Genomic DNA, 27,794 nt, shown 5'->3' on the forward strand with positions numbered 1-27,794 from the left:
ATGACCTAGAATTCAACAACAGCAATCAATTGTATCATTATGAAAATAACCTCTTTAACATTCTATTTTGTAGTTTAAGTTTATGAATGAAAGTCTATTTACGTGTGTAATTATATATATATATATATATATATATATATATATATATATATATATATATATATATATATATATATATATTTGTTGACGTCATAAGATTTTTTATGAACTTTCGAGAGAACGTGAAATAATTGCATCTCGGAAGAGTGGATCTCGAAGCACATAAAGCTACAAATGATAGCATGTAAATGTGGCAAGAAGTTTGCTTCCCAATCACATAGTTCCGGGTTCAGTACCACTGCGTGGTACCTTGGGCAAGTATCTTTCTTCTGCTATAGGCCCGGGCCAAGTAATGCATTGTGAGTGGATTTGCTAGATAGAAACTGAAAGAAGCCCATTGTATGTATATATATGTATATATGCATGTATGTGTGTGTGTCTGTCTGCGTTTGTTCCCCGCCGTCTCTTGACAACCGATATAGGTGTGCTTACGTTCTCGTAACCAAGCAGTTCGGCAAAAAGGAACGATAGAATAAGCGCTAGCATGACCGACGAAATATATATATATATATATATATATATATATATATATATATATATATATATATATATATATATAGTTATACTAGGGGATGGTTATTATATTTTGCCACTTAAACAACAATATCTGTTTCAACACACGATTTCACACACATACACATCTATATCTTTTCTACATACATACATATATATATATATCCGGGATCTTGGCCGGCAAAATGTTATACATACATATATATATATATATATATATATATGTATGTATAATATTTTGACGGCCAAGATCCCGGATGAAACCACATCACGATTAGACCGTCAAAAGAAGGCGGTGATATCAAACTCTTCCAGTTCACCGAAAGCCAACCACATGATAATGGCCATTGAAAAGGTGATGGTACTGGCGGTGACCCAGCATGGCCACGGCCTTTCGGTTGAAACGCACGGGGGAATCCACATACGAGGTATTTCATCTATTTAATACCACCTCCACTGTGTATGTATATATATATATATATGTCTCTCCAGAGACGTTTATTTGAAGGGTGTGTCGATCTGTAAGTATAACGGCCGCCGGACTCTCATGTGTAACGTGGACATCAGTAGAATTACCACAGGATTAGCACTCACACCCACCTACGTATATATACACACATGAGTGCTCCAATAAAGGTGACTGGTGTGTGGATATAAACATACATTCGAGTAAATGTCAGACACAACTAACAAGAAAGCAAAGCTCATAATTCACGACACATGATTATACATACATACACACATACATATACATTTACACACACATGCATTCATGCACGTGTATTTATCTACATGTATGTATATATATACACTGTATATATTTAGTTAGACAGACATGCTTGCATATTTTGATCTACGTTTCTGGTGTGTTGAAGAAAAATGTGACGAAATCTTCTAAGCTTACAGAATCAAACACCCACATATATATTTATATACACATACCCACCCTCACAGAATCATACAAATTGATGTTGATTCGGCTAAAGAACCAGACACCGATAACTGGGAACAGTCATGTGTGTATGTGGTGTGTGTATATACACACACCACATACACAATCTACAGAAACGTATACATTATACACACAGACATATGTACGTAGTCTAAAACACATTCACAGAGACAAAAAGGGACACATCATACTGATCGTCACATCTGTATCTATATATATAGGCATACAAGCACACAGACGTGTGTGTGTGTATATATATACATACACATATATATATATAAGCATTTCACACATCATTGAACATTTCACAGTCGACAGCAATAAAAGATGACTCTAAATATAATCCACATACGCACATAAATATACATACACACGTGTATGTATACTTGCTATATATATATATATATATATATATATATATATATATATATATACCAACACACACACATATATATATACATATATACCTACGTACACTATGTCTATGCAAGTCTTTCATATACACACAGAACTGTAAATACAAGTTATTTATATATGCAGAACCAAAATATAAACCCTATAGTTATCTATATATCCACATATATACATATATAATATCCGTGTGCGTGTATATATATAAATATATACATATATATGTATGTGTGTGTGTATACTGATATGTCTTGTGTGTGTAGACTCATTTGCCTACCGTTGTGTATGTATACGACTGAATTACTTATAGGAAAGACTGGAAAAACCCAGAATGAAGGCCACCACATCGTGTGGCCCTTAATTAAAGGCTGAGTATTTCAAATGCCACCAGCGAAGCTTCTTACCACAGAGAAAAGGGTTGCTGCGCCGATCAAAAGACAGTACTGACGTCTCTCCATGTCTCAACTTCTGGCTTCCACAGTTATTTACCTTGGTTTCTCTTTCGGCACTTTCCGTCAACTTCCGTCTTTCTCTCTCCCTCTCTCCGTTCCTCTCACTATTACTCTATCGCTCTCTGTTTCCCCTCCTCCTCTCTCTCTCTCTCCCTTTCTCTCACTATTAATCTTTCTCTCTTTACTTCCTTCTCACTTTCTCTCTTTAGCTTCCTCTGCTTCTCTTACAATTCTCTCCGTCTCCTCTCTTTTCTCATTATTCCTCCCTCCATCCTTATATATCAGTTTCTCTCACCATTACTCTCTTTCACTCCTTCCCCATTATATCTATTTTTCCTTTCTTTTCCACTTTTCCCCTCCCTCTCTAATTCTATATTTTATCTCTGTCCCTCCCTCTCCCCTTCTCTCTTTCTTATTCTATTCCTTTCAGTTCTCTCTCTCTCTCTCTCTCTCTTTCACCCTCTCTGTATCTTCCTCACACACATCACACGCTTTTCCAACCGCCGCTCCCCCCCCCTCACTCCTCTGTTTCTCTTGTACTTCTCTCTGCATTTCTCGTTTAAAAGAATCCATCTATTTTCTCCTCGTTCTGCCTTTCTTTCTTTCTCCAAACTTAATATCTCCCCTGCAATATTCTCATCTAATCACCCTCTCTCTTTCCTATCTATCCAATCTATCTATCTATCTACCTACCTACCTACCTATCTATCTCTATCTATCTTTCTTTCTTTCTTTCTCATTTTCTATCCTCTCTCTGTCATTTATTTCTGTCTCTCTTCTCTTTCTCTCACGCATATATTCACTCTCTCTCTCTCTCTCGTCCTCCTCCTCCTCCTGCTCTCTCGTTCTCTCCGTAATCTACAAAGCGAATAAGTACTCAATACATGAGAAACAGTGTGTACACTTCAGATCAAGTCTTCCCTTTACTGCTACACTTTGAATTTCACACTTTTCAAATCCCAGCTGTTTCCTCTTAAACCACATCTGTTTATTCCATCAACACAATCCAGTTCATGGCCTCAGTTGCTGCTACACATTCGTCAAAATACATATTAAAATTAAGAATTGTGGAAATATTTGCTGAGTATAACGAAACAAGAAAATGGAAAATTGTTGGTACTATTTCTTCTGCATTACACATGTTTCGTTTGCTAATAGGAATTACAAGATATTACTTGTTAGACAGGTAAAGAATTTCCTGTTAAAGAAATTCATCAGGCAGAGAAAAAAATAATACCAAAATAATTAATTTTTTTTTCTGTCAGAAGAATTTCTAATAGACAATTCCTGACATGTCTGTCTAACACAGGGGTTAGGGAACTTTTTTAAACAATTGTCCCAAAATATATTTATTTATGCCGACGCTATCCTCTTGATTTGAAAGGAAGAAAATCATAGATTCTTTGAAACCAAAAGGTTTATAGAATCTGTTTTATCGAATCTATTTACACATCCATTACATTGGGCAGAGACAGTGGTGCCAGAAGGAAAATTTCTGTCGTAACAAGGAACAGGTTGTTTTTATATAACTCTACTTTTATGTCTAATGAATCCTCATTACTCCCAAGAATTTCATTTTTATTCCAGTTAGAGTAATTTACCCCAGTTCACTGACCTTTGGTCTAACATGTAAGACTTTGTAATTCCTATTAGGAAATGAAACACATTCAAGTTGGAAGGAAGTATATATATAAGCTGTAGAGAGGATTGGGTAGGACGAGTGGGCAAGAAATAACTTGGAGTACCCTGTGAAATGTAAGGCTGTGTGGTAAGTAGCTTGCTTACCAACCGCATGGTTCCAGGTTCAGTCCCACTGCGTGGCACCTTGGGCAAGTGTCTTCAACTATAGCCTCGGGCCGACCAAAGACTTGTGAGGGGATTTGGTAGACGGAAACTGAAAGAAGCCTGTCGTGTATAGACATATATATGTGCTTGTGTGTCTGTGTTTGTCTCCCCAACATCGTTTGACAACCGATGTTGGTGTGTTTACGTGCCCGTAACTTAGCGGTTCGGCAAAAAGAAACCGATAGAATAAGTACTAGGCTTACAAAGAATAAGTACTGGAGTTGGTTTGTTCGACTAAAAGTGGTGCTCCAGCATGGACGCAGTCAAATGACTGAAACAAATATATAAAAAAAGAAAGGATAAAAAGAAATTGTTGCCCTGATATTAAATATATATGACCCCAGCAAAATGTGTTGGGTGATACTTTCTTTCCTTCGTTCACACATTCCTGTGTATCATCATCATCATCACTATCACCACCACCACCATCATCATCATCATCATCATCGTTATCTTTGTCATAGTTGTCATCATCAACGTCATTGTCATCGTCATCACCACCATCATGATCATCATCATCGTCATCATCTTTCTAACGTTCCCATTCCCATGCATCAGACGACCCCTCACCATGCAAGCTAACATTTCACCAGGTTTCCTTACGGAAGATTGTAAATGGACAACAACACCGCTTGTATGATGATGATGCTCGTTTACAACCCTCACACGATGGTCTAGACAAGGGTACACACAAACACACACAAACACATGCATATATGTGTCCGTACATGTATGGCAGGTTTCTTTCAGCTTCCATCTACCAAATCCCCATCACAAGGATTTGTTTGGTGTGGAGGCTATTAGTAAAAAGACACAAGGAGCCACAAATGGGACTGAACATGAAAACACATGGTTGAGAATCAAGCGTCTTAACCACACAGCCATATCTACACCTATTTCTTTCGGGCATGTATATACATGCGGTGGGTGCTGAAAAGTTCCTGGCTTTGGGTAAAAGAAAATACAGGAGGATCAGTTAATCATGATTTTATTCAATATATTCCCCTCTCATTTTCACACACTTCGTGCGATGGTCCTTCAGTTTTCCTAAGCCCTGTAAAAGAGCGCAGAAGGAGAGTATTGTAGTTCGCTTGAAGCATTGTGTATTGTTGGTAAAGAATAAAAAGTTTTGAATGGTACAACAATGCATTATAATACTATATATATATATATATATATATATATATATATATATATATATATATATATATATAGTTTTAGGGAAAAGAACGAAGTTTCAGTTTTAATTGAGTATTTACCTGTAATTTTAGATTTTGTCCCTAATATTATTATTATTATTATTATTATTATATATATATATATATATATATATATATATATATGAATGGTAATTTTCAAATTTAATAGCCTATCTCTGTAGGGTTTCACAGCAGTAATTACGGAAATTAAAAGCATTTAGGAACTGTAAATCTACTTTAAACCATTCAGTTACTATCAGAAAGAGTTAATAACAGTAGCCAATACTAAGTTTTCCTACGACTAATTTATGGGGAATTTCAGTCTATATTGTCGCCATGTTCCTAAACAATTAATTATACTGACAGTAACGAGTTTTCAAAGCCTCAGTTTCGTACTCGCAATTTCCGTTGCGCGCGCGTTTGCTGAGGGAATTGTTGAAATATAGTGTCTAAAAATAAATACAGCATATATATGCTGTCTCTGAAACTTGCCGGATATTTAATTCGGTTCTGTACTTGCAAGATTTATCTTCCCTTGTTAATTTCCGAAAAAAATGTTATTTTTAAAATATTTCATTTAAGCTGGCGTGTAATCTCGAACTTTCGAGATTTCAGTTCATGCAACAAAAACCTTTACTAATTGCCTCATTATAATTTACGGTTTTATAAACACGTGAGGTACACACCCTTTCCATGCACGTATACGTGTTCAATATCTACCCGTCCGTGTACCTGGGCAAGTTTCTTATTTGACTTACACGTCGAGAAAATTGAGCGGTGAAACGAAAAGCCGAATCGGAAATGGCGAAACGTACTTAGCGCTTCAGTTTTATATTTGCCGCTTGGTACGGAATATATGTTGTACCTTGTTTCTGGTGAGGGTGCATAGGCTAGTGGTTAGGGTGTTGCACTCACGATGGCTAGAACGCAGTTTCGATTCCCAGACCGGCGGTACATCATTTTTCTGGAGCAAAGCACTTCATTTCGTGTTCGTTACTCAGCGATCACTTTGACATCTGACGTGGCACGCCGTCAATCGTTCCATGCAATGTCGATTTGACGGAGCGAACGAACTGAAGTGCGATACAAACATTTGAACAATACAAACAAACCATTTCGCAGGTTGTTCAGCAAGAAATCGTAGACCCCTCATGTGTCGTCTACGACAGGAAAGTCCATCTTCTTGCTTCTAAAACAAACAGAAAACTGGCCATATCGATATAAATGGGCATCCCCCCCTCCCATGTAATCAACTAGTCCCCTTCTGCAAAATTCCAGGCCTTGTCCCTTTAGTAGAAAGGATTACCATTAAGGCAGCGAGCTGGCTGAATTGTTAGCGTGCTGGTCGAAATGCTTAGAGGTATTTTGTCCGTCGCAACATTCTGAGTTCAAATTCTGCCAAGGTCAACTTTGCCTTTCATCCTTTCAGGGTCAATAAATTAAGTACCAGTTGCGTACTGGAGTCTATGAAATCGACTATCCCCCTCCCCTAAATTTCAGGCCTTGTGCCTATTGCAGAAAAGAATCGTTAGCATGCTGAGCAAAACGATTAACAACATTTCGTCTTTAAGTTCTGAGTTCAAATTCCACAAAGGTTGCTGACTTTGCCTTTCATCCTTTTGGGGCTCAATACAATAAAAGTACCAAACATGTGGTTGGGAAGCAAGCTTCTTACCACACAGCCACGCCTACATATATATGTGTGTGTGTGTATTCGTCCCCGCTCGCTTGACAAGTGGTGTTGGTTTGTTTACGTCCCCGTAACTTAGCAGCTCGGTTAAAGAGACTGATAGAATACGTATCAGGCTTTAAAATTATATTAATGACTATGGTCGATTAATCCAGGTCGATTAACCCCTGAAGGTGATGCCCCGGTGCGGCCGCAGTCCAATGAGCGAAATAAGTAAAAGATAAAACAATAACACCCCCACCATCACCATCTGCCACCCAGATTATTTGCCTCGTTACACTTCTGAGATGCCTTGCTGCAGTTTGCTTTAACACCCAAAACTGACAAAATTTTAATACGAATAAATTTTTTCTCTTTCATTTATTTCTCACAATAATGTTTAAAATGTGGAACCTATTTAAAATAACGAATCTTTTTTTTTTTTCTCGTTTGCATTTCTGGAGTTCATAAAATCAAGTGTGATACAAGATACAGAATTGGCATTACATGAAAGTTAACTAATTTTATTTCTCATAAAACGGGAAATTTATAAAGTTTATTTCAATGAAATGCATAATATTTTAAAAACTATTTTGAGAAAGATATTAATTTATAATATAATTACGGCAAACGCGTAAAATAATCTAAGAGACACTAAATTTGGTAATACTAATATTCTCTTCCAAATAATGCATAATAATTATTTTTCCTTCATTTGTAAGCTTATTGCTTCTTTTAAACATTCGTGTTTCATAAGTTTGAATTTTCTGCGGAACAAAAAGCGGAAGTTGAAACTAAAATAGCGGAAATGCTCTTATAACTATGACAACGAGTGGCGTCCAGTATGGCTCCGTGAGCTGAAAGATTTGATTTACCTTATTCGCACCTGCTACAATGTTCTAGGTAGGTTTCCATGAAACGGGTATAAGATATAAATACACATACACTTATACACATGCATATATATATATACACGTATATATATTGGCTTAAAAAGGACATATATATGTATACGTATGTGTATATATAAATATTATATATATACATACGTATATATTTATATGTATAAGTATATCTATCTATCTATCTATCTATCTATCTATCTATCTATCTATCTATCTATCTATCTATCTATCTATCTATCTATCTGTCTGTCTGTCTATCGGTCGATCGATCTCTCTATCTATCTACCTATCTACACATGTACATAATACGTGTGTGTGTATACATCATCATCATCATCATCATTTAACGTCCGCTTTCCATGCTATCATGGGTTGGACGATTTGACTGAGGACTAGTTTCAAGAACTCATCGATGAAAATCCACTATCACATATAGAAAAATTAATAATTAAAATATTATATTATATATATTATATATATATATATATATATATATATATATATATATATATATATATACACATACATACGTGTGTATATATATATATATATATTTATATATATATATATACACACATTTATGTATCTATAAACATTCACATACACACACACACACAAATATATATATATATATATATGTATTGTTACTGTTTATATCGATCCAAGTGAAGGTTTGAGCCAGTGGATCTATGGTCAAAAAGTGTCTTAAGAGCGAGCATGCTCTCGTTTATTTGGGCAGGACCTATAAGCCCTTGACAGGGAAAGTGCATACAGAAAAACCTCCTTTTTTCTCCCAGGGAAATACACAGTGATCGCTTTATAAGCTTTAAGCTTAAAGAATATTATTATTATTATTATTATTATTATTATTATTTACAGAAATACCATTAATGGTTTTAGTGTCTGTTATTTCTCATTTGTCAGATTGTTCAAAGAGCAATGTCGCTCTTTAAAGTGCGTGACTGGTGGTCAACCAAAGTTGGTGTGGAGGAGGAATTTGACCAGGGATGTCTCTGTGTAGCTAACATCATCAATGGCGAACAACAAGGTGAGTTACAGAATTTACTCTTTAAATGGATATATATATATATATATTTTCGTAGACATATATGTAGCTGTGTGGTTAAGAAGCCAGCTTCCTAACCATGTGGTTTCAGGTTCAGTCTCATTGCATAGCACCTTGGGCAAGTGACTTCTACCAGAACCCTAGGGCTGACCAAAACATTTTGAGTGGATTTGGTAGACATGCTTCTTCAGCCAGCTGGTTTTGCTACCTCAGGCTGATGACGAGCAATGACTCAGAAACATGTCCCTGAATGCAGACTAGGCTGGGCGGGGAGGCTTGTCTCCCCTTCACAAACATAAGGATGCAGGAAATGTGTCAAGGCCAACAGGAAGCAGTCCAGCTTCCTAGGGCTAAATAGCAGCAGTATGATTCCCTTAATGGGACTGTCACATTAAGTTAACAGTATACAACTGTGTATGACAGGCTTCTTTCAGTTTCCATCTACCAAATCCACTGACAAGGGTTTGAGAGGCAGCTATTTCCTTCTCCATCCATTCCTCTTTTATTACAGATCAAATCATTACTGGGAGTTTCCAAGGAATGCTCCGGATCTACAACCCACAACCTACCAAAACCGATCATGGATGGAGTGGTTTCAGTCCACAGCACCTTCTCCTCGAGACACCATTTCAGCTTCCCATTCTACAGATTTCTGCCGGCCAATTTGTGTCGTGAGTAGCAAAACTTGTTTAACATTTGTGACCTGACTAAGATGGTGAGTTGGAAGAATCTGGGCAAAATGCTTAGTAGCATTTTGTCCATCCTTTCTGCCGAGGTTGACTTTACCTTTCATCCTTGGGTGGGGGGTGGGGGTTTCAATAAAATAAGCACCAGTCGAATGCTGGGGTCAATGTAATTGACAGAACCCCTTCCCTGAAATTGCTGGCCTTGTGCCAAAATTGGAAACCGATATTAATATATTTATTAAGGTGGTGAGCTGGCACAGTGGTTAGCATGCTGGGAAAAATGCTTGGCATCATTTTTGTCTGTCCTTACATTATGAGTTCAAATCCCACTGAGGTTGACCTTTCCTTTTATCGTTTTGGAGTTGATAAAATAAGTACCAGTTAAATGCTGGGGATTGAAGCCTCTACACAGCACATTCCTTGGATAATGGAACTGAAACTGTAACATGCTACATATGTCTTTATTTCTATTCTCTCATGTTTCCCTTTATACTTCCTGTATCTCTCTCTCTCTCTCCAAAATAACTTCTTATATTGAACTCTACTATTTCCCTCTGTTTAATTCTCTCATATCGTCTCTGATGAAGGGATATCCTTCATATCCCTGAAACAACTGTAAGACTACCTTTCTCTTTATAAAATTGGCTTTTTTCTCTCATTTTATTTAACACATACATGCTCACACACGACCCGTGTTAGACTCCTCACTCATACTATTATTGAACCGGGAGTCTAACAGTGGTCCTTCCATAACACAATTACATAGACTCACCTACCTTTTGAGTCCTCTGGATACCAAAACCTCTCATATATGTGTGTGTGTGTGAGTGTGTCTCTGATGATTTGTCAATTTCTTTGATGTATTTTGGGGACTAAAAATGATTTGTCTTTATTCTATCTCTCTACTTCCAGCGGCACCGACAAATTATACCTGGCTATTCTCCACCCACAGAAATTAAGTGTTTATGGCGTCACAGGTTGGTAGCAGCAACTTTATTTTGGTTGTTCAGTCGGTACTTTCTGTATAATGTGACAGCAGTTGTTGTTATTCAACCCTGGGTCTTGACCATCCTGCTTTTTTGTCGAGACAGGTGGGGGCTATGTGGTAAGAAGTTTGCTTCCCAGCCACATGGTTCTGGATTCAGTCCCACTGCGTGGCACCTTGGACTGTAGTCTCAATAAATTCTGTCTGATCCATACAATGGATGTTAAAATGACGATGATTACAACTGAACTGTATCAAACTCTATATTTCAGCTGTGACCGGTCATGTGGAACAAGGTAACCATTATCAGCTTTATCACATGTATGAACACAACCTGCAGCGATCTGTCTACAACTTCTGCTACGGACCGTTTGGAAATGTCTATGGTAAGATAGTCTTCAAATTTCTCTAGGTACAGGCATGGTTGTGTGGTTAAGAACTTTGCCTTGCAATGACAGGGTTTTCAGTTCAGTCCTGTTGTGTGGTACCTTGGGCAAGTGTCTTCTGCTATAGCCCTCAAGTTGACCAATGCTGAGTAGAAAGAAACTATTCAGAAGCCTGTCATATATATGTGTGTGTGTGTGTATATATATATATATGAGCAGAACTTACCTGCAGGTATTGGTAGTACAAATCAGAGGTGCAATCTGTGTGGGTGTTTTTTCAAAACATTGTCTGGTTTAAAAAGCCACATCAGATGCCATGAAAGGGCTAAGGTGTAGGTGCAGGAGGTGGTCAAACTCTGTGTAAGGAGTAGACAACCACCATGTATATATATATATATATATATATATATATATATATACACACATATATAAAACGTTATTGAATATAATGTTGTTGATGATGATAATGATTGTAAAAATGGAGGTTGTCATGCTGGAGATGATGATGATGATGATGATGATTGTAAAAATGGAGGTTGTCATGCTGGAGATGATGATGATGATGTGGATGGTAAGAGTGGTGTTTGTCATGATGATGATGATGATGATAAGAATGATTATGATGATGACGACAATGTTGATGATGATGATAAAAGTGGTCGTTATCATAATAATGGCATTGACGATGTTCTTGGTGATAATTAAAATTACTTGCTCGATCCCCGACTGTGTTTTACCATTCCTGGCTTACGCGTCTCTGTCTGTCTGTCTGTCTCTCTAGGTAAAGACTTCATCTGCGTCCAGTCCCTCGATGGTACAGTGTCTGTGTTTGAACAGGAGAGCTATGCATTCACTCGCTTCCTTCCGGCAGCCTTCATTCCGGGCCCCATGAAGTACGTCCCCAGCACCGACTCGCTGGTCACCGTGTCTTCGAGTCGTTTGGTCGAATGCTACAAGTGAGTTAGTTACCTACATACCACCACCACCACCACCACAACCACCACAACCACTACTACTACTACTACTATTGTTGTTGCTTCTTTTGCACCCATTGTTACTTTGTCAGCTAGTCATTGTGTGCATGTGATTGGAGACACACACATGCATGTATGCCTGCGCAGAAGTACACACATACAGATTGAGTGAGAGAGAGAGAGAGAGAGCGATAGAGAGGAAGAATAAGAGACATTGCAATAAATTAATTGAGCATGATTGACAAAAGTACTTTGTTTCTACTCACACAAATAAACAGGGAGAGAGAGAGAGAAAGAAAGAGAGTGTGAGATAGATAGAGAGAGAGTAAGAAAAACATTAAAATGTCTGATGTCAAACAAGTCAGCATGAAATCATCAGTGCCGGACGGGCGGCACCAAAACAGCTGTGCCAAAACGTCTCATACCTGAATCCATGTTCCTCAGTAGACCGGCCCCTGATCTGCTCCGTTGCTTCAATTCAGTTCAGTTATTTCATGTGCAGGTTTTTCTATTCCCACAGATACCAAGTTCTTGCAGTGGCAACGGATTCTAAAACCAAAGAAGAATCACAGAATATAAAACAGGGCAAGCGTGTAACGGTTGGTTGGCTTTTGAAGTTATTGTTCTTGTTTCAAATGTTGTGGTTTGCATGGAATATAGAATCCCAATCAATAGTATGGTAGTGAAGAGAGAAGAACTGTAATATTTGTAATGACTGTATGGCAGAAACCTATCTATTACTGATGTTAACAGTCATAATGGTATGCCCAGGACATACCTTTCCAATATATTACTCACCTGGTGCAGGTGTGGCTGTGTGGTAAGAAGCTTGCTTCCTAACTGCTTGGTTCTGGGTTCAGTCCCACTGCGTGGCACCTTGGACAAGTGTCTTCTACTATATTTCGGCTGACCAAATCCTTGTATGGATTTGGTAGATGGAAACTGAAAGAAGCTCGTCATGTATATATTTGTGTTTGTGTTTGTCCGCTTGACAACCGGTGTTGGTGTGTTTGCATTCCCATAACTTAGCAGTTCAGCAGATGGTCACAAGGTTCCATTCCCGGTGGCACATTGTGTTCCTCAGCAAGACATCATCATACATCTGTTTTTCCATGCTGGCATGGGTTGGATGGTTTGACAGCAGCTGTCAAGCCGAAGGACTGCACCAAGCTTCACTGTCTGTTTTGGCTTGGTTTTCACAGCTCAATGCCCTTCCTAATGCCAACCGTTTTACAGAGTGGACTGGATACATTTTTCCATGGTGCCAGCTCTAGCAAGGTCACCTGACACCAGCACCTGGCACTTGTGGATCCAAATAAAAAATGCCATGTTGTGTGCCATTATTTCTGCCTGTTTCACAAGCTTCTTTTTTAATCTGTTCTCTGTTCTTTATGTGTTTTCCTATCTTTGCAGCCGCACTGGGTATATGGCATTGAAGAAAATGCATTGGACATCACAACAATCACATACTGTGCCCAGGAAACATTGTGTTTCATTTTGGTTCTTGGTAAGTTCTGTATGGAAGGCCCACACTCTCACACACAGAGGCCCACACACTCACACACAGTGAATACCATCTGACTCATGCAAGCACAGAAAAGTGGACATAAAAATGTCATTCTAAAACTAATCAATCACATTATCAAAATATGAAAGCTATCAGATAATCCGTAATTAATTCAAAACAACATGATTAAGCAATCATTACAAGGTAGTGCTGAAAAGTTCTTGGCTTTGGATAAAAGAAAATACAGGAGGATTAATTAATTATGATTTTATTCAACATCTTCCCCTCTCAGGTTCACACATTTATTGCAGTGATCCATCGGTTTTTTTAAGCCTTGTAAAAGAATTCGGAAGGTTGGGCCTCCAACCAGACCTTTCGCGATACCCAGGATCTTTTCAGCCCTACCCCGTTGTATATTTGACAGAGTAATCTGAATGCTAAAGGCTTAAGGGATTAGTTTTATGTGTTCCTAATTTATCTTTAGACTCCAAATTGGATTTACAACCATAAGCTAGATGTATGAAGCCAAATTTCTGTTGATTTATCGTTTCAGGTGAGCGTAACATATATTTGTTGACTGAGAATGGTTGTTTGCATTTCATGAAAAAACTGGAATATGATGTAAGCTGTTTCTGTTCCTATGTGTCAAGTAAGTTTCAAATATTATTCCATGTATTTTTTCCTTTTTCCATATTTGTCCATTTTGTTCAAATATATGCCATTGGCCACTCTCACTTTTGTTTAACCCTCTCGATACCAACCTACCTGAGACTGCCCCCTGGCTCTGTGGTACAAGCATTTTGTTTTCAAGAGTTCTGAATTAAAATCTTCCACCAAAACTTACTCTTAATTTACATTGCTAACACCACCTCAATAAGTGATTTTATTAAATTCCTTGTAACATTTAAAATTAATTGAAATAAACACAAAATTTCTCAAGAGAAATATGGCAACAAAAAGGTTAAAACATGACCTTTGAATTTGATCTTTGGACTTGACCTTTCAACTTAACCATCCTGATAAATTCCATCACATTTTTAACATTTTTCGGTTGGATCCATTTTTTCTGTAACCCCTCTACCTGACCCATGTCAGTGAAACTGTTGCTGCATTATTTTATCCCCACAGACTCAGTGAAGTATCTTGTGGCTACTCATGCAGCATCTTTATTGGTCTATCAAGACGTGGAGCTCTTGTGGGCAGCCAAAATGGACCACACCCCAGTTCATATCTGTACAGGCACCTTTCAGTAAGTTACTCTTATTTATATATAGGCAGAGGAGGGGGGCTTCATGGTTCAGGTGTGGCTGATAGGTGCAAGCATCTTTATAGGAATAGGCATGGCTATAGACCCAGGTGTGACTGGGTGGTTAAAATGTTTGCTTTCCAACCACATGGTTTCAGGGCCAAAGCTTTGTAAGCATGTGTTAGATGGAAACTGAAAGAAGCCCTGAACGGGCGGCATGCATTCTCTCCTGACGACCCCATACATTTGCTGGTATGCAGAGTTCTCGACTGTTGCACTTGCAATTTCTATATACATAAATATATATATATACACATATTCTGTGGCACCTTGGGTGAATTTTGTCTATTATATTTGTGGCTGACCAAAGCCTGGTGAGTAGAGATGTGTGTATGTATGTGTTTGGGTGTACCTTTGTACTGACATCACACAGTGCTTGTAAACAAGCATCATCATCATCATATAAGCCTGGGGAAACATTACTTTGCTTGGAAACAGGCAAGTGTTGGTGACAGGAAGGGCATCCAGCTGTAGAGGATCTTCAACAAATTCTGTTTAGCCCATGCATGTGTGGAAAAGTGGACATTAAAAGACGATGATGACATTATTATTATTATTATATCAGTAATAATCATTATGATTCGTTATCATTTAAGTTGGTAGGATCTGTTGAGATTTGGTTTGAGTTTTCTGTATTGAACAACTTTGTTGCCTCATGTCTCTCCCCAACAAATCCTTTCAATCTCTCTCTCCCTTGTTCTTTGTTGCCACCGTAGGGGCATCAAGGGTTTAGTTGTTAGCCTGACAGAGAATGGTTACCTGCAAGTCTCCTACCTGGGTAGTGACCCAGACCTGTTCACTCCTCCGATGGTTGATTCTCGTGACGTCCGGTATGACGACATCGACAAAGAAATCACCTCCTTGAACAAGAAGATCCGTCAGTTATCTCACAAGGCTGGTAAGAGATTCCTTAATAATAATTTTATTTAATTCTAATTTAATATGCTTGTCTCTGGTGAAGGAGGTGGCCAGTATCCATATCCCCAAATTGTCGTAATTGTTTTAGATTTCCTTAATTAGTAAGCTCGTTAAATTATCCAACTTCATTTGTCATGCATGTCCTTGGGGACGATGACAATGATCCACTAGATTCTACTCAAATTCCTATTTTGTAAAAAACCTGTCTTTAATTTTCCCAATCTTCTCATTCCATTTTCTGAAGGACAGAAATAAAGAAAATATTAAACAATCACAAAATATTAAATAACCACAAGCATCACATGACCAAACCAGTGCAGTCCTTTCTCTCTTGCACACAGCAACCCTTTCCTCTTATGCCTAACTTCTCTCTCTCAGAACACTGGTCCTCTGTCGAACGTGTATGCTTACATTACACATCCAGCAGAGCATACTAGCCCCGTTCCTTTCTAACCGTTGCATTTCCTCTGCATTCAGGGCCCACGTCTCACTACCATGTAGAATTGCTGTCCATATACATGCCTCATACAATCTTCCTTTCACTTGGAGAGAGAAATCTTTCATGGCCAACAGAGGTAACAGCTCTCTGAATTTCCTCCCTTCTATTCTTATTGTAGCTGTCACTCTCTCCGTGCATCCTCCCCCACTACTAATTTGGTCCCCTAGGTAGTAGAAATTGTCTACTACCTCTGAAATAAACCACCAACTGAAAACCATGAACAAATTCTATACAAACCAGACTGGAGCCTGGTGCAGCTCCCAAGCTTGCCAGCCCTGGTCAAACCGTCCAACCCATGCCAGCATGGACAACGGACGCTAAATGATGATTATGGTATGAAAGTACTCTATCTTTCTCTTTCTCTTCTACTCTCTAGACGTATTAATCCCACACCCAAAGGAATCGGAAGAACTGACTGTCAATGCTGATCTCCTTCCTGAACTACAGACCAGAATAGTAAGTATGGCTCACTCTGTGTTTATATAGTTGTAATTGTCGCTGGACTGGTTCCTGTGCAGGTGGCACATAAAATACACCATTTTGAGCGTGGCCGTTGCCAGTACCGCCTGACTGGCCTTCGTGCCGGTGGGACGTAAAAGCACTCACTACACTCTCTGAGTGGTTGGCGTTAGGAAGGGCATCCAGCTGTAGAAACTCTGCCAAATCAGATTGGCGCCTGGGGTAGCCATCTGGTTCACCAGTCCTCAGTCAAATCGTCCAACCCATGCCAGCATGGAAAGCGGACGTTAAACGATGATGAGGATGATGATGATGAAAATTGTTTTGAATGGACCCTGGTCCAAAAAACGGTTGGGGATCGCTGCTGTTCACTAAAGCATTAGATGTCATTTACTAATTATCATTTCTCTTTAATTACAGATTGGCAATTATTCTGAATATGAGACTGAACATGAAGTGTCCTGTGTCTCGTTAAAGGTAATTATCCTGTCTAAGGGGATATACCCCCTTTTTTTTTCCTTACCATTCATGTAGGGCGTCATCATTTTATCGTACCATTTACATATACCCATTCCTGCATCAGGTGCAACAGGTACATGTTAGTAAAGTAGGTGCTGTCTTGTGTACTGGGACTCGTAGAACCAGTAAATTGGTTCCCAACCACATGGTTCCAGGTTCAGTCCCACTGTGTGACACCTTGGGCAAGTGTCTTGTACTATAGCTTCAGGCTATTTCATGGTGACATGAAATAATACTTCAGGCTACAGTACTGCTTTGTTCAACAGCTATAATTACTGTGCTTTAATCAACTGCTTCCATTGTAGATTGTGTTCAAAAGCAAAACTGTTCTGGAGAATGTAAACTGCCAGATCTGTCTTGGAAACCACATAACGGCTGAGAAACCAGAATTCCACCTCAACAAACTGGGTAAGTTTCAAATTTCTAATATGAGGGGGTGCTGAAAAATGTTCCTGGTTTTAAGGGTGTCACGAAAGGCCTGGTTGGAGGGCCAACTTCTGAGTTCTTTTAGAGGGTTTAGAAAAACTGAAGGATCGCTGCAATAACTGGGTGAATCTGAGAGGGGAATATGTGGAATAAAACCATAAAATCATAATTAACTGATCCTTCTGTATTTTCTTTTCCCAAAGCCAGGAGCTTTTCAGCACCCCCTCATATATATATATCCCTCTCTCTTAAGTGCTTGTGCCTCTCCAAGAGAGAGGAATATATATATATATGAAGGGGGTCTGAAAAGTTTGTGGCTTTAAGGGTATCGTGAAAGGCCTGGTTGGAGGGCCAACCTTCTGAGTTTTTTTACAGGGCTTAGAAAAACTGAAGAACTGCTGCAATAAGTGTGTGAATCTGAGAGGGGAATATATTGAATAAAATCATAATTAACTGATTCTCCTGTATTTTCTTGTATAACAGTGATGCTTATTTACAACAATCACACAATTTACATACACACACAAACAGACATGCACACACACAAATACAAACACACTCACACGCACACACAAAATCACGAACACACACAAACACGCACACACACGAACAAACGCACACACATACTAGCAAAAGGAAGGACATAGGACCATGGAAAATCTGCTTCAATAAACTCTGCCTGACCCATGTCACCATGAAATAGCCCGGATTTTTTCCTTGTGGGGGATACCTGAAAAAGTGGGTTTACATCAACAAACTGAAGACCCTGCTACTACTGAAGGACAACATCAACAGAGAAATCAGAGAAGTGGGGTCTGAAATTCTTGAGGCTGTTATGGTGCAGCTTTTGAAAAGAACACAGGCGTGCGATGCCGAAAATGGTCGCCATTTAAGCGATGTCATTTTTCATATGTGATGTAATAGTGTTGCAAAATTCCACTCATGTATATTAATTTCCATTATGTCCTTTATATTGTATCAAAATTTCATGCAATTTACTTGTAAAGTTGAAGTTATTAAAAATTGAAACCCAATCATATTTATAGCAATGATGAAGCGCGTGCAAGGGGAACAACTCTTGTAGTTAAAAGTTATCTTCCTTGGATTTTTGGTTTCGAATTAATTTTACGATTATCACTTTAATTGTTATTTTCCTTTCCTCACTACGAAATGTTCGATTTTAATTAATCAAGAAAAAAATAAAAAGATAAAAAATTTCACCTACTTTAATTATTCAGTGTCCATTTTATTTTTTTTAGATGATTTACGGAATTTGTTCCGGCTCTTTACATTCCGAGTTCAAACCCCACCTTTGACAACTTTGCATTTTATCTCTCAGGTGGCAATTAAAATAAAATACCAGTTCAAATTCCACCAAGGTCAATTTTTCCTTTCATTCTTTCAGGGGTGATTAAATAAGTACCAGTTATGCACCGGGGTCGATTTAATCCCTTCCCCCAAATTTGAGACCTGGTGCTTCCAGTAGAAAGGATTATTATTATTATTATTATTATTATTGTTGTTGTTACATTGCTCTAATTGTTATTTATCTATTCTTCTGCTCCACAGAGCCGAATCGACCCCATGAAACCATTATGTGTGTGTATCCTTCTTCATTAGACATGCCGACCAGCCTAGCTGTCCAAGTTTGCACCAGTTACCTGCGACCATCTTCAGGTAAGCAATGTTCATTTCATACAATGCTGTGTCTGAAATCATCATCGTCGTCATCATCTTCATTTAACATCCACTTTTCCATCCTTTGCATGGGATGGCAAATTTTCTATAATGACGCCCTTCCTGTCACCAATCCTCGCTTGTTTCCTAACAAACTAATGTTTCTGCATGGCCAACACATTTTCCCACAAAATATTGGAAATAAACGACACTGCTTGTATGACAGTGACACTCATTTACACCTATCACACAAATCAAGACAAGTAGACACAAAATACAAACACACTGTTTTATTTTTTAGTTGTTTTAATTATTAGGTTGTGGCCATGCTGGGGTACTACCTTGAAGGATTTAGTCGAACAAATCAAACCCAAGACTTTTTGAGGTACTCTCAATCTAAATACCCCCCAATTCCTCTCTTCCTAATACATTTAGTTCTCCACAAAATCATTCCATCTTTAAACTCCATCCTGTCAACACCTCAAATGTAAAATTCTTCCCTGAAGACGGAGGCTGGTATTATCCGATGATGGAGTCAAGTTACTATCCTTATTCTGTTAGAACAGATGATAAAATGTTGTTGTTGCTGTTGTTGTTAATGCCACATTGTCTGTAATTTCAGGAAGCAGTCGACGAGTGGTGACTGATCTGAGACTCCCACTTCGTTTAGTCGTGAAGCCAGCAGTTCCAATGAAGAATGCAAACTACAAGATTACCATTGACTCAAACAAAGCATCTTTGAATTTAAACAAGATTTTCCCAGGTTTTTCACCCTTTTTTTCTTCCTTCCTTTCTTCTCTACATCATTCTCCTTGGATTATGCCTTCTTTCTTTCTCTTGTTTCAGTCGTTTGACTACGACCATGCTGGCATGGCAAAAGTGCTTTCGTTTCATGAGCTCCAAGTTAATCTGGTGGTGAAACAAAAATGGGAATGTGAATGACATATCATGCATAGACACACCAGAGAAATATATTTTGTCTATCATGTGATACACAGGAGCGGCAGAAGGTTTGGAAAGGAAGGATGCGTTGCTTGTGTCTGAATAAAAACAAAACCGACCGAAGCATCTGTGTTTTGTAGGCCTACCCTGTTCCAGCAGACCATTTCACCCTTTGGCTGGACAAAGCATTTTCATGAATTTGTCCTGAACGTCCATGCTTGTCTTTAAGACATTTACATAACTTTTATTTCATATGTTCTGAGTAATATATGAAGTTTTCTTTTCATGACCCCCCAAGTTAATCTGGTGCCAGGGACCCCTTGATTTCTTTTTAGTAAAAGTTACATAATCACAACTAATTAATAAGCTGCTTTCTTTATCAAATGCTTTACATTTAATGAACATTCATTCAATCAGTTTAATTGATATCTTGTTTCTGTCTGTGTGTTAGATCTAACAGATCCTAGTGGTTCAGGTTCCAATTCAGTTGTGGGTTGTGAGTACCTCAATGGGACGATCGTTACAATACTTGCTTCAAAGTCAGGTATGTCATGTCACAATCTATCTAAACAATTCACTTCTCATTTTTGATGCTTTCTTTCTTCCTTTTTTCTTCATCTTTCTTCTTTATTCCTTTTTTCCTTTGTTTGTGTTGCTTTCTTTCTTTCATTCTTTCTCTCTTCCTTTCTTTCTTTCTTCCACCTCTCACATTTTCTCCCTTCTCTCTCTCTTTCTCTCACCCTTTCCCTCCTCTCTCTCATTTTATAATTCTACTTCTTTCTACAGTTTTTTTTAAATTATTTTTTTTATCATTTACTTAACATCTAATAAAAGAAAACTTTTCCTGATAATAATACTGACCCTTTCTGCAGAAGGCCTGAAATTTGGTGGAAAGGGATTAAATCGATTACATCGTTAAGGGTACAGGTGTCTGTGAAGTGCTCAGCCATTTGCATGTTAATAAATGAGTTGTGGCTATGTCACTGGTGCCAGGCTGTATCGGCCCCTTTGCCTTTCCTTTCGATAACATTGGTGGTGTGGAGAGAGGAGGCTGGTATGCATGGACGACCTTGCCCAGACTTGTGCCTGGGAGGGTAACTTTCTAGGTGCAATCCCATGGTCGCTCATGACCGAAGGGGGTCACAACAAATAATAATAACGATTATAATTATAACGATCTGTTGTGTAATTATGTAAAAACTGTGTGTTTGTTTTTTCTTTATCTGGTTGCAGATCGTTACCGGATCCAGTGTGATAGATTTGAAGCAATGTACATTTTGTGTGAGGAATTGGTGCGGAGGCTGAGGAAGAACTTTGAGCATGAGAGACACAGTGATTTCAAGTTGGGATTCAGCAGCAGTCTTCCTCTCCCGGAATATTTTGAACTGATCAACACACATTTAGAGGTTTGGAGCATCGTTTTTTTTTTTTTTCTTACATATCCATATATGGCTGTGTGGTTAAGCTCACTCTGCAACCTAACCCTAACCCAACCTGTAGATATGTATATGTGTATATATATATATATTTGACGATGATGGTTATGATGATGATGATGATGTTGATGGTGGTGCTGATGACAGTGACGACAACAGCAGCAATGGTGATGACAACGATGGTGAGAGCAATGACCGATAACAATGGTCTTGAATTTGATGGTGATGGCAATGATGTTCACGGTGGTATGTGATGATGATGATGATGAGGAGGAGGAGGAGGAGGAGGGTGGTGGTGACGGGGAGGATGATGATGAAGAGGAGGAGGCAGAGGGTTGTGGTGGTGGTGACGGAGATGATGATGACGAGGATGATGGGGATGATGATGATGATGATTATGATGAAGATGATGATGAGGATGATGGATAAGCAATAATTGTTATTTTGGGGGAAGAATTTTGCTCTTCTGTTCCTTGTTTTTTTTTCTTCTTCTTCTTTCCCTACCGTTTCAATTTCTTACCATTCCAACATGTTGCAGCATCGTCAAGAAGTGGAACGTTGTAAAGAGGAGCTGGCAACGAAGGCGGCGCAGTTCCGTGCCATTCAGAGGCGTCTCTTAATTAAATACAAGGACAAGTCACCTTTGCATCTTGTTGGGTTGGACATCCTTCTGGAAGAAACTTACCATCAGGTGAGCAATCATTCATGTTGTTGTTGTTGATGTTTACTTTACCACACCAATCCTGATTTGTCAGTGGCATTCCGGCCATGACTGTTCCATCTGTTTGCTGTGGTGTAGGCATGGCTGTGTGGTTAAGAAGCTTGATTTGGAAGCATGCGGTTTTGGGTGCACAACCACCAGCGCTACCCCCCCCCCCCCCCCCCCAAAAAAAAATAATAAAACACCACCACAATCACCATCAGCATCACCACCATCACTAACACCAGCGCCACCATTAACACCACTACCAGCACCAGCGCCACTACCAGCACTACCCCACCAGAAAAGTACCAATGCCACCACCACCATCACCACCACCACTACCACAACCACAGCCACCATCACCACCACCACCATCACCATCACCACCACCATCACAAGTACTACCATGACCGCCATCACCACCACATTCCCCCACCACTACCATCTCCCCCAACCACCACCACCATCCCTCACTAGCCCCACCATACTTAATCAATAACATGTAATTACTGTCAAATGTATGTTGCATTATCTCACTGCAGATCCTTCTTCTGTCTGAAATGATCGAAGGGAACCAGCGGGAGCTAGAATTGGCCTCTGACCATCTCAGCAGTGGAACGTCTCTCTTAAATCTCCTCATCCGTCTTTGGTACCCGGGCCACATGACTGACCAGGAGTTTGCTGTTCTCAACACAGTTCTCTCTCCCATCATCAATAACAACAACCATCAGGTATGTCCTCCCTTACTCGTCACAGGTGGAGCCACAAGTGTGAAATGTAAGTTTGTCTGAGTGCACAATATTCTTAATGATTGGAGGAGCCTGGTGCAGCTCCTCAACGTATCAGTTCTCAGTCGAACCATACAACCCATGCCAGCATGGAAACCGGACGTCAAATGATGATGAGGATGAGGATGATTCATCGTTTAATGTTCTCCTTCCATGCTGGCATGGGTTGGATGGTTTGACAAGAACTGGCCAGGCAGGAGCCTACACCATACTCCTGAGTGTGTTTTGGCATGTCCGTTTGTCTTCACATCCATTTGTCTTCATGTCCATTTGTCTTCATGTCTGTTTGTCTTCACGTCCGTCTGTCTTCCTGTCCATTCATCTTAATGTCTGTTTGTCATTTTCACAGGGTTGGGAGGAGAATGTCGACGCTGCCATCACCCACATGCTGCGGACTGTGCTGGCAAAGAACACCAAAGACACTACGATCAACCCTCCGCCGTTCAGCCTCCCTTCTGATTCCTCCAAAGTCTGTAAACATATCACTACATTCTGTGAGAAACTGGGGAAAGGAATAAAGCTGGTTCCAACCGCTCCTGGTTAGTTCTTATTCTCTTTCTCTCTCACTGTCCATCTTTTTCCTGCTCTCTTCTCTCTCCCTCCTCCTCTCTCATTCTCTCCACCTCCCCTATCTCTCCCCTCTCTCCCTTTCTCTCACCCCCACCTCCCACCCTATCCCTCTCCTTTTCTATCTCTCATTCTCTCCGTCCTGTTATCATTTTTTTATTGTATTCGTGTAACATTGTTCGTTTTTTTCAGTCCTTGCTTTTGTATACATTCGCTGCTTTCTTCCAAGGAATCTAATGCTCTTAGCTTAGATTTTCCTTGGGGCTGGCCAGATTGGAGCAATCTCAAGCATAACCAGCTGAAATTGCAAAGATAATCTGGATCTCGACTGATGAAAGAAAACTCCGAATGATCTGTCCTTGTTTTCTTCGTATCATCTATCTGGATGTTTTGTTGTCCCTTTCTTGTACCATCTGACTGTTTTGCATTCTTGTCCCATTTTGTATTATATATATATATATATATATATATATCCTCTCAATTCCACTTTCGCTCATACTCAATGCTCCACTGTCACTCACCTTATGTCACCCTTACTCATTCATACTCAATGTCTCCTCTCACTTGTACTCTCATGTTTTACTCTTATTCAGTGTTCCACTCGCACTCATATTTAATGTCCCATCTCACTCATATTCCTATGTCTCACTTTTACTCAGCTACATTCTTACTCAGTCTCCAACTCTCACTCATGCTTATATCTCACTCTTTGTCACTCATGCTCAATGTCCCACTCGCACTCGTGCTCTTACTCATTCTTCTTCTTCTTCCTCTTCTTCTTTCCAGATCAAAAACAACCAGCAGCCTTCCCATCATCCCCTTCTCCCAAAGAACCAGAAGTCGAAGACACTGACAGCCTAGTGGCTCAAATGGATCACATGACCCTTGATGAAGACCAATAGCAGCATCATCACTATCAGCATCATCAGGAGAGACTTGCAGTGACATGGTGACTCTCACCTCCTGGAGGAGAGGCAGTCACTTTACGTCATAAACACCTGATGATTTTTCTCTACAGTCTTGTTGTTGTTGTTGTTTAACCCTAGGTCAGTCCTGATTGAGGAAACCTATAATCAGAGGCATTCCAGCCATGGCCATTCAGTTTATTTTTTTGTTTTCTTTTTGATTTTTTTAAGGTTATTTTATTGGATTATTTCATCTAATGTGTCCTTTCTTTTTAAATTAGTAAGGCATGGCTTGAGGGGGATTTGACTTCTCTTTCTGGCAGGTTGGGCAACCACCTATAGACTTGTTGGATTTGTGTACGTTTTGAGGGACAGTGGTGTGTGAATGTGTTTTCCTGTGTTGCTCTAGTTAGGCTCTGCACATGCAGAACTGACTGGGACAGCTTAGCCACCATCACCACCACCACCACCACCATCATCACCATCATCACCCAGCAGCAATCATCACCCCTTCCCCCCACAACCACCATCAGCACCCCCACAGACACCATTACCACCACCACCACCACCACTTCCACCCCCTCCACTACAATCACTTCCATCACCACTACCACTGCTGTTACCACAACCACCGCCTCCATCCCTCTCCACCACCATCACTTCCATCACCACCACCACCACCACCACAACAACAACAACTTATAATCATTAGCACAGTTGTCACACCTCATCACCCATAAGGATACCTCTACACAATAGCTTGATCTGCTAGAAACAGCAGTCCAGTTTCCTCCTCTGATCATTTTCTACTTTAAAAAGGGATGGACACATTACACATTGTACAAGGTAATGCCAAACACACCATACCAAAGACGGGACCATCTTAGATCCTGAATCTCCTCAATCAGGTATGGTTGACCCAGGGTTAAACAACAGCAATGGAAACTTCCAAATGTGGCCCTCACTGACAAAATAGACCGCGGGAAAGTCATGAGGGTAAACTTTGACCCTCATCTCACCCCGGCAGTTTTTTTTTTGTTTTACTTGGGACTTTGGGTCAGAGCTGACACAAGCCTGTCCCTGCTCCCTGTGTAGATATGTTGAAGTAAGAATTTGTAGATCCGTCCAACACTGTATAACATCAGATAAAGAGTAAATGAAATAAACACAGACATTAAACAACACACACACATGCAAACACAAGGACTCACACATACACGCATGCAAGCATTCATGTACACTCATACCCATACAAGATGAGCAAGCGCTCATGTGTACGTACACACACACACACACAAGCACTTATACTCACATACACTCGCACTTACACCCATACTACAACACTCTGCTGCACTCATAGCAAACTTCACTCACACCCCATGCACTTGATGCACTTCACTCATACTCAACACACCTCACTTATGCATCACATACTCAATACTCCACTCACACACGCACACTTGATACGCTTCACTCACTCAACATACTTCATAAACACACACACACACATAATATACAACACACACACACACACACACAAATACCAGACATCACACACCTCAAACACAACACACTTCACTCATACACACATACACACACACACACAAACATTCAGTGCACACTTACTTGATATACATCACTTGCGCACAACACACACACACAAACAACAACAAGAACCACACATCACAACACAATCACCCCTTAAAAAAAAACCCAACAAAGGAAATCTGAGCTCACTAATAAATGTCAACACCTAAGTAAACAACCACTGCTTCTAGCGGCCTTTTATTTGATTCGGTATTGACTTGATGTTAGTGTGTTAAATGTATGCAGTCACTGAACCACTTAATTAATCATTTCATTTGCTACAAATCACATTTGAAATTAATAAACGTTTAGATTAATTAAATTCAAATGGCTCTTTACTTAATTATTATCATCTTTTATATTTTTCTTTCATTGATTGTTGTTTGTTTATTCTTTCTGGAAAGTTATGAACATCAAAACTTCACATTATCTCTTTTTTGAATTTAACTCAAAAACTGTATGCTTCATTAAAGAGAAATAATAATAATAATAATAATCCTTTCTACTATAGGCACAAGGCCTGACATTTTGAGGGGAGGAGACTAGTCCTTCAAAGGATCTTCTGACTTCAAGACAGCTGTAGTACTCCAGCTACTTCGTGAAGGCCCCATGGAAGTCCTCCAAAGAGAAAGGAGTCCAGGGGCCTCTTCCACCTTCCTCTTCAGCTTGAGGAACAACCAAAAGTCACAGAGAGCAAAAGGTTTGGTCTGTAGTGAGTGAGAGGGACGGTTTTGGTGCCCATCTCTGTCAAGTAGTTGGTTACCATGATATGGGACTGTGGACGGGGGCATTGTCCTGGTGCAGGTGCTGTGGCCTTTGGGCAATGAAATCTCATAGAAACGTATGCTTAAAAGATACACAGATGGATACAGACATAGATCACATACATATGTATGTACCAAATACTACTACTATTTGTGCATGTAGCAGATACTACTACTACTGCTACTGCTGCTGCTGCTTACTTGAGCCTATACTGACAATACTAGACCCACGCCCCTGCCGTCACCTCCACTACCACTACCCCCAACGACAACAATGACGATGAAAACAGATTGGCTACGGGTGGGGGAAGTCACCTGTAGCAAATTGTGTGAAGACTGGATATGGTGCATAATCTTTATCAAAGAGAGAGAGAGAGATCAGTGTGGTTGAGTGACAGTGAGATTGAGAGAAAGAGCGATAGATAAGTATAATATATATATATATATATATATATATATATATATATATATATATATTTATGTATGTATTTGTATATGTTTGTGTGTCCATGTTTGTCCCACCAACATCGCTTGACAACCGATGCTGGTGTGTTTACGTTTCCGTAACCTAGCGGTTTAACAAAAGAGACCGATAGAATAAGTACTAGGCCTACGAAGAATAAGTCCTGGGGTCGATTTGCTCAACTAA

The 27,794-nt window shown here is 39.4% G+C and overlaps 2 protein-coding genes across 4 annotated transcripts in view; one reads left to right on the forward strand and one right to left on the reverse strand.

The window, feature by feature from the left end:
• The window catches only part of LOC106881956 (endoplasmic reticulum resident protein 44), a 60,304-nt gene extending 57,767 nt beyond the window's left edge, over positions 1 to 2,537 (reverse strand). The window contains exon 1 of the mRNA XM_052977183.2: positions 2,380 to 2,537. Within this exon, the coding sequence (XP_052833143.1) occupies positions 2,380 to 2,433 (54 nt within the window). The 5' untranslated portion in view covers positions 2,434 to 2,537. The remainder of the gene's footprint in view (positions 1 to 2,379) is intronic.
• LOC106881957 (protein PTHB1) lies at positions 807 to 26,709 on the forward strand. 3 transcript variants are annotated; one of them, XM_052977182.2, is made up of 22 exons: positions 807 to 1,040; positions 8,970 to 9,093; positions 9,623 to 9,782; positions 10,710 to 10,774; positions 11,055 to 11,168; positions 11,950 to 12,124; positions 12,663 to 12,741; positions 13,556 to 13,649; positions 14,203 to 14,298; positions 14,778 to 14,898; positions 15,672 to 15,853; positions 16,749 to 16,828; positions 17,252 to 17,308; positions 17,656 to 17,758; positions 19,346 to 19,453; positions 20,076 to 20,216; positions 20,847 to 20,939; positions 21,629 to 21,801; positions 22,370 to 22,522; positions 23,077 to 23,265; positions 23,672 to 23,861; positions 24,676 to 26,709. In XM_052977182.2, the coding sequence occupies exons 1-22, from the start codon at positions 993 to 995 to the stop codon at positions 24,789 to 24,791; spliced, it is 2,661 nt and encodes an 886-aa protein (XP_052833142.2). In that variant the 5' UTR covers positions 807 to 992; the 3' UTR covers positions 24,792 to 26,709. The 3 variants fall into 3 exon arrangements, with proteins under 3 accessions (XP_052833142.2, XP_014787975.2, XP_014787974.2); XM_014932489.3 differs by lacking the exon at positions 807 to 1,040 and adding an exon at positions 7,957 to 8,043 and having other exon boundaries at positions 8,946 to 9,093; XM_014932488.3 differs by lacking the exon at positions 807 to 1,040 and adding an exon at positions 7,957 to 8,043.
• Positions 26,710 to 27,794: the final 1,085 nt, after the last annotated feature.

Source organism: Octopus bimaculoides, chromosome 27 (genome assembly GCF_046866305.1).
Source record: "Octopus bimaculoides isolate indiv1 chromosome 27, ASM4686630v1, whole genome shotgun sequence".
Classification (NCBI taxonomy): Eukaryota; Metazoa; Mollusca; class Cephalopoda; order Octopoda; family Octopodidae; genus Octopus; species Octopus bimaculoides.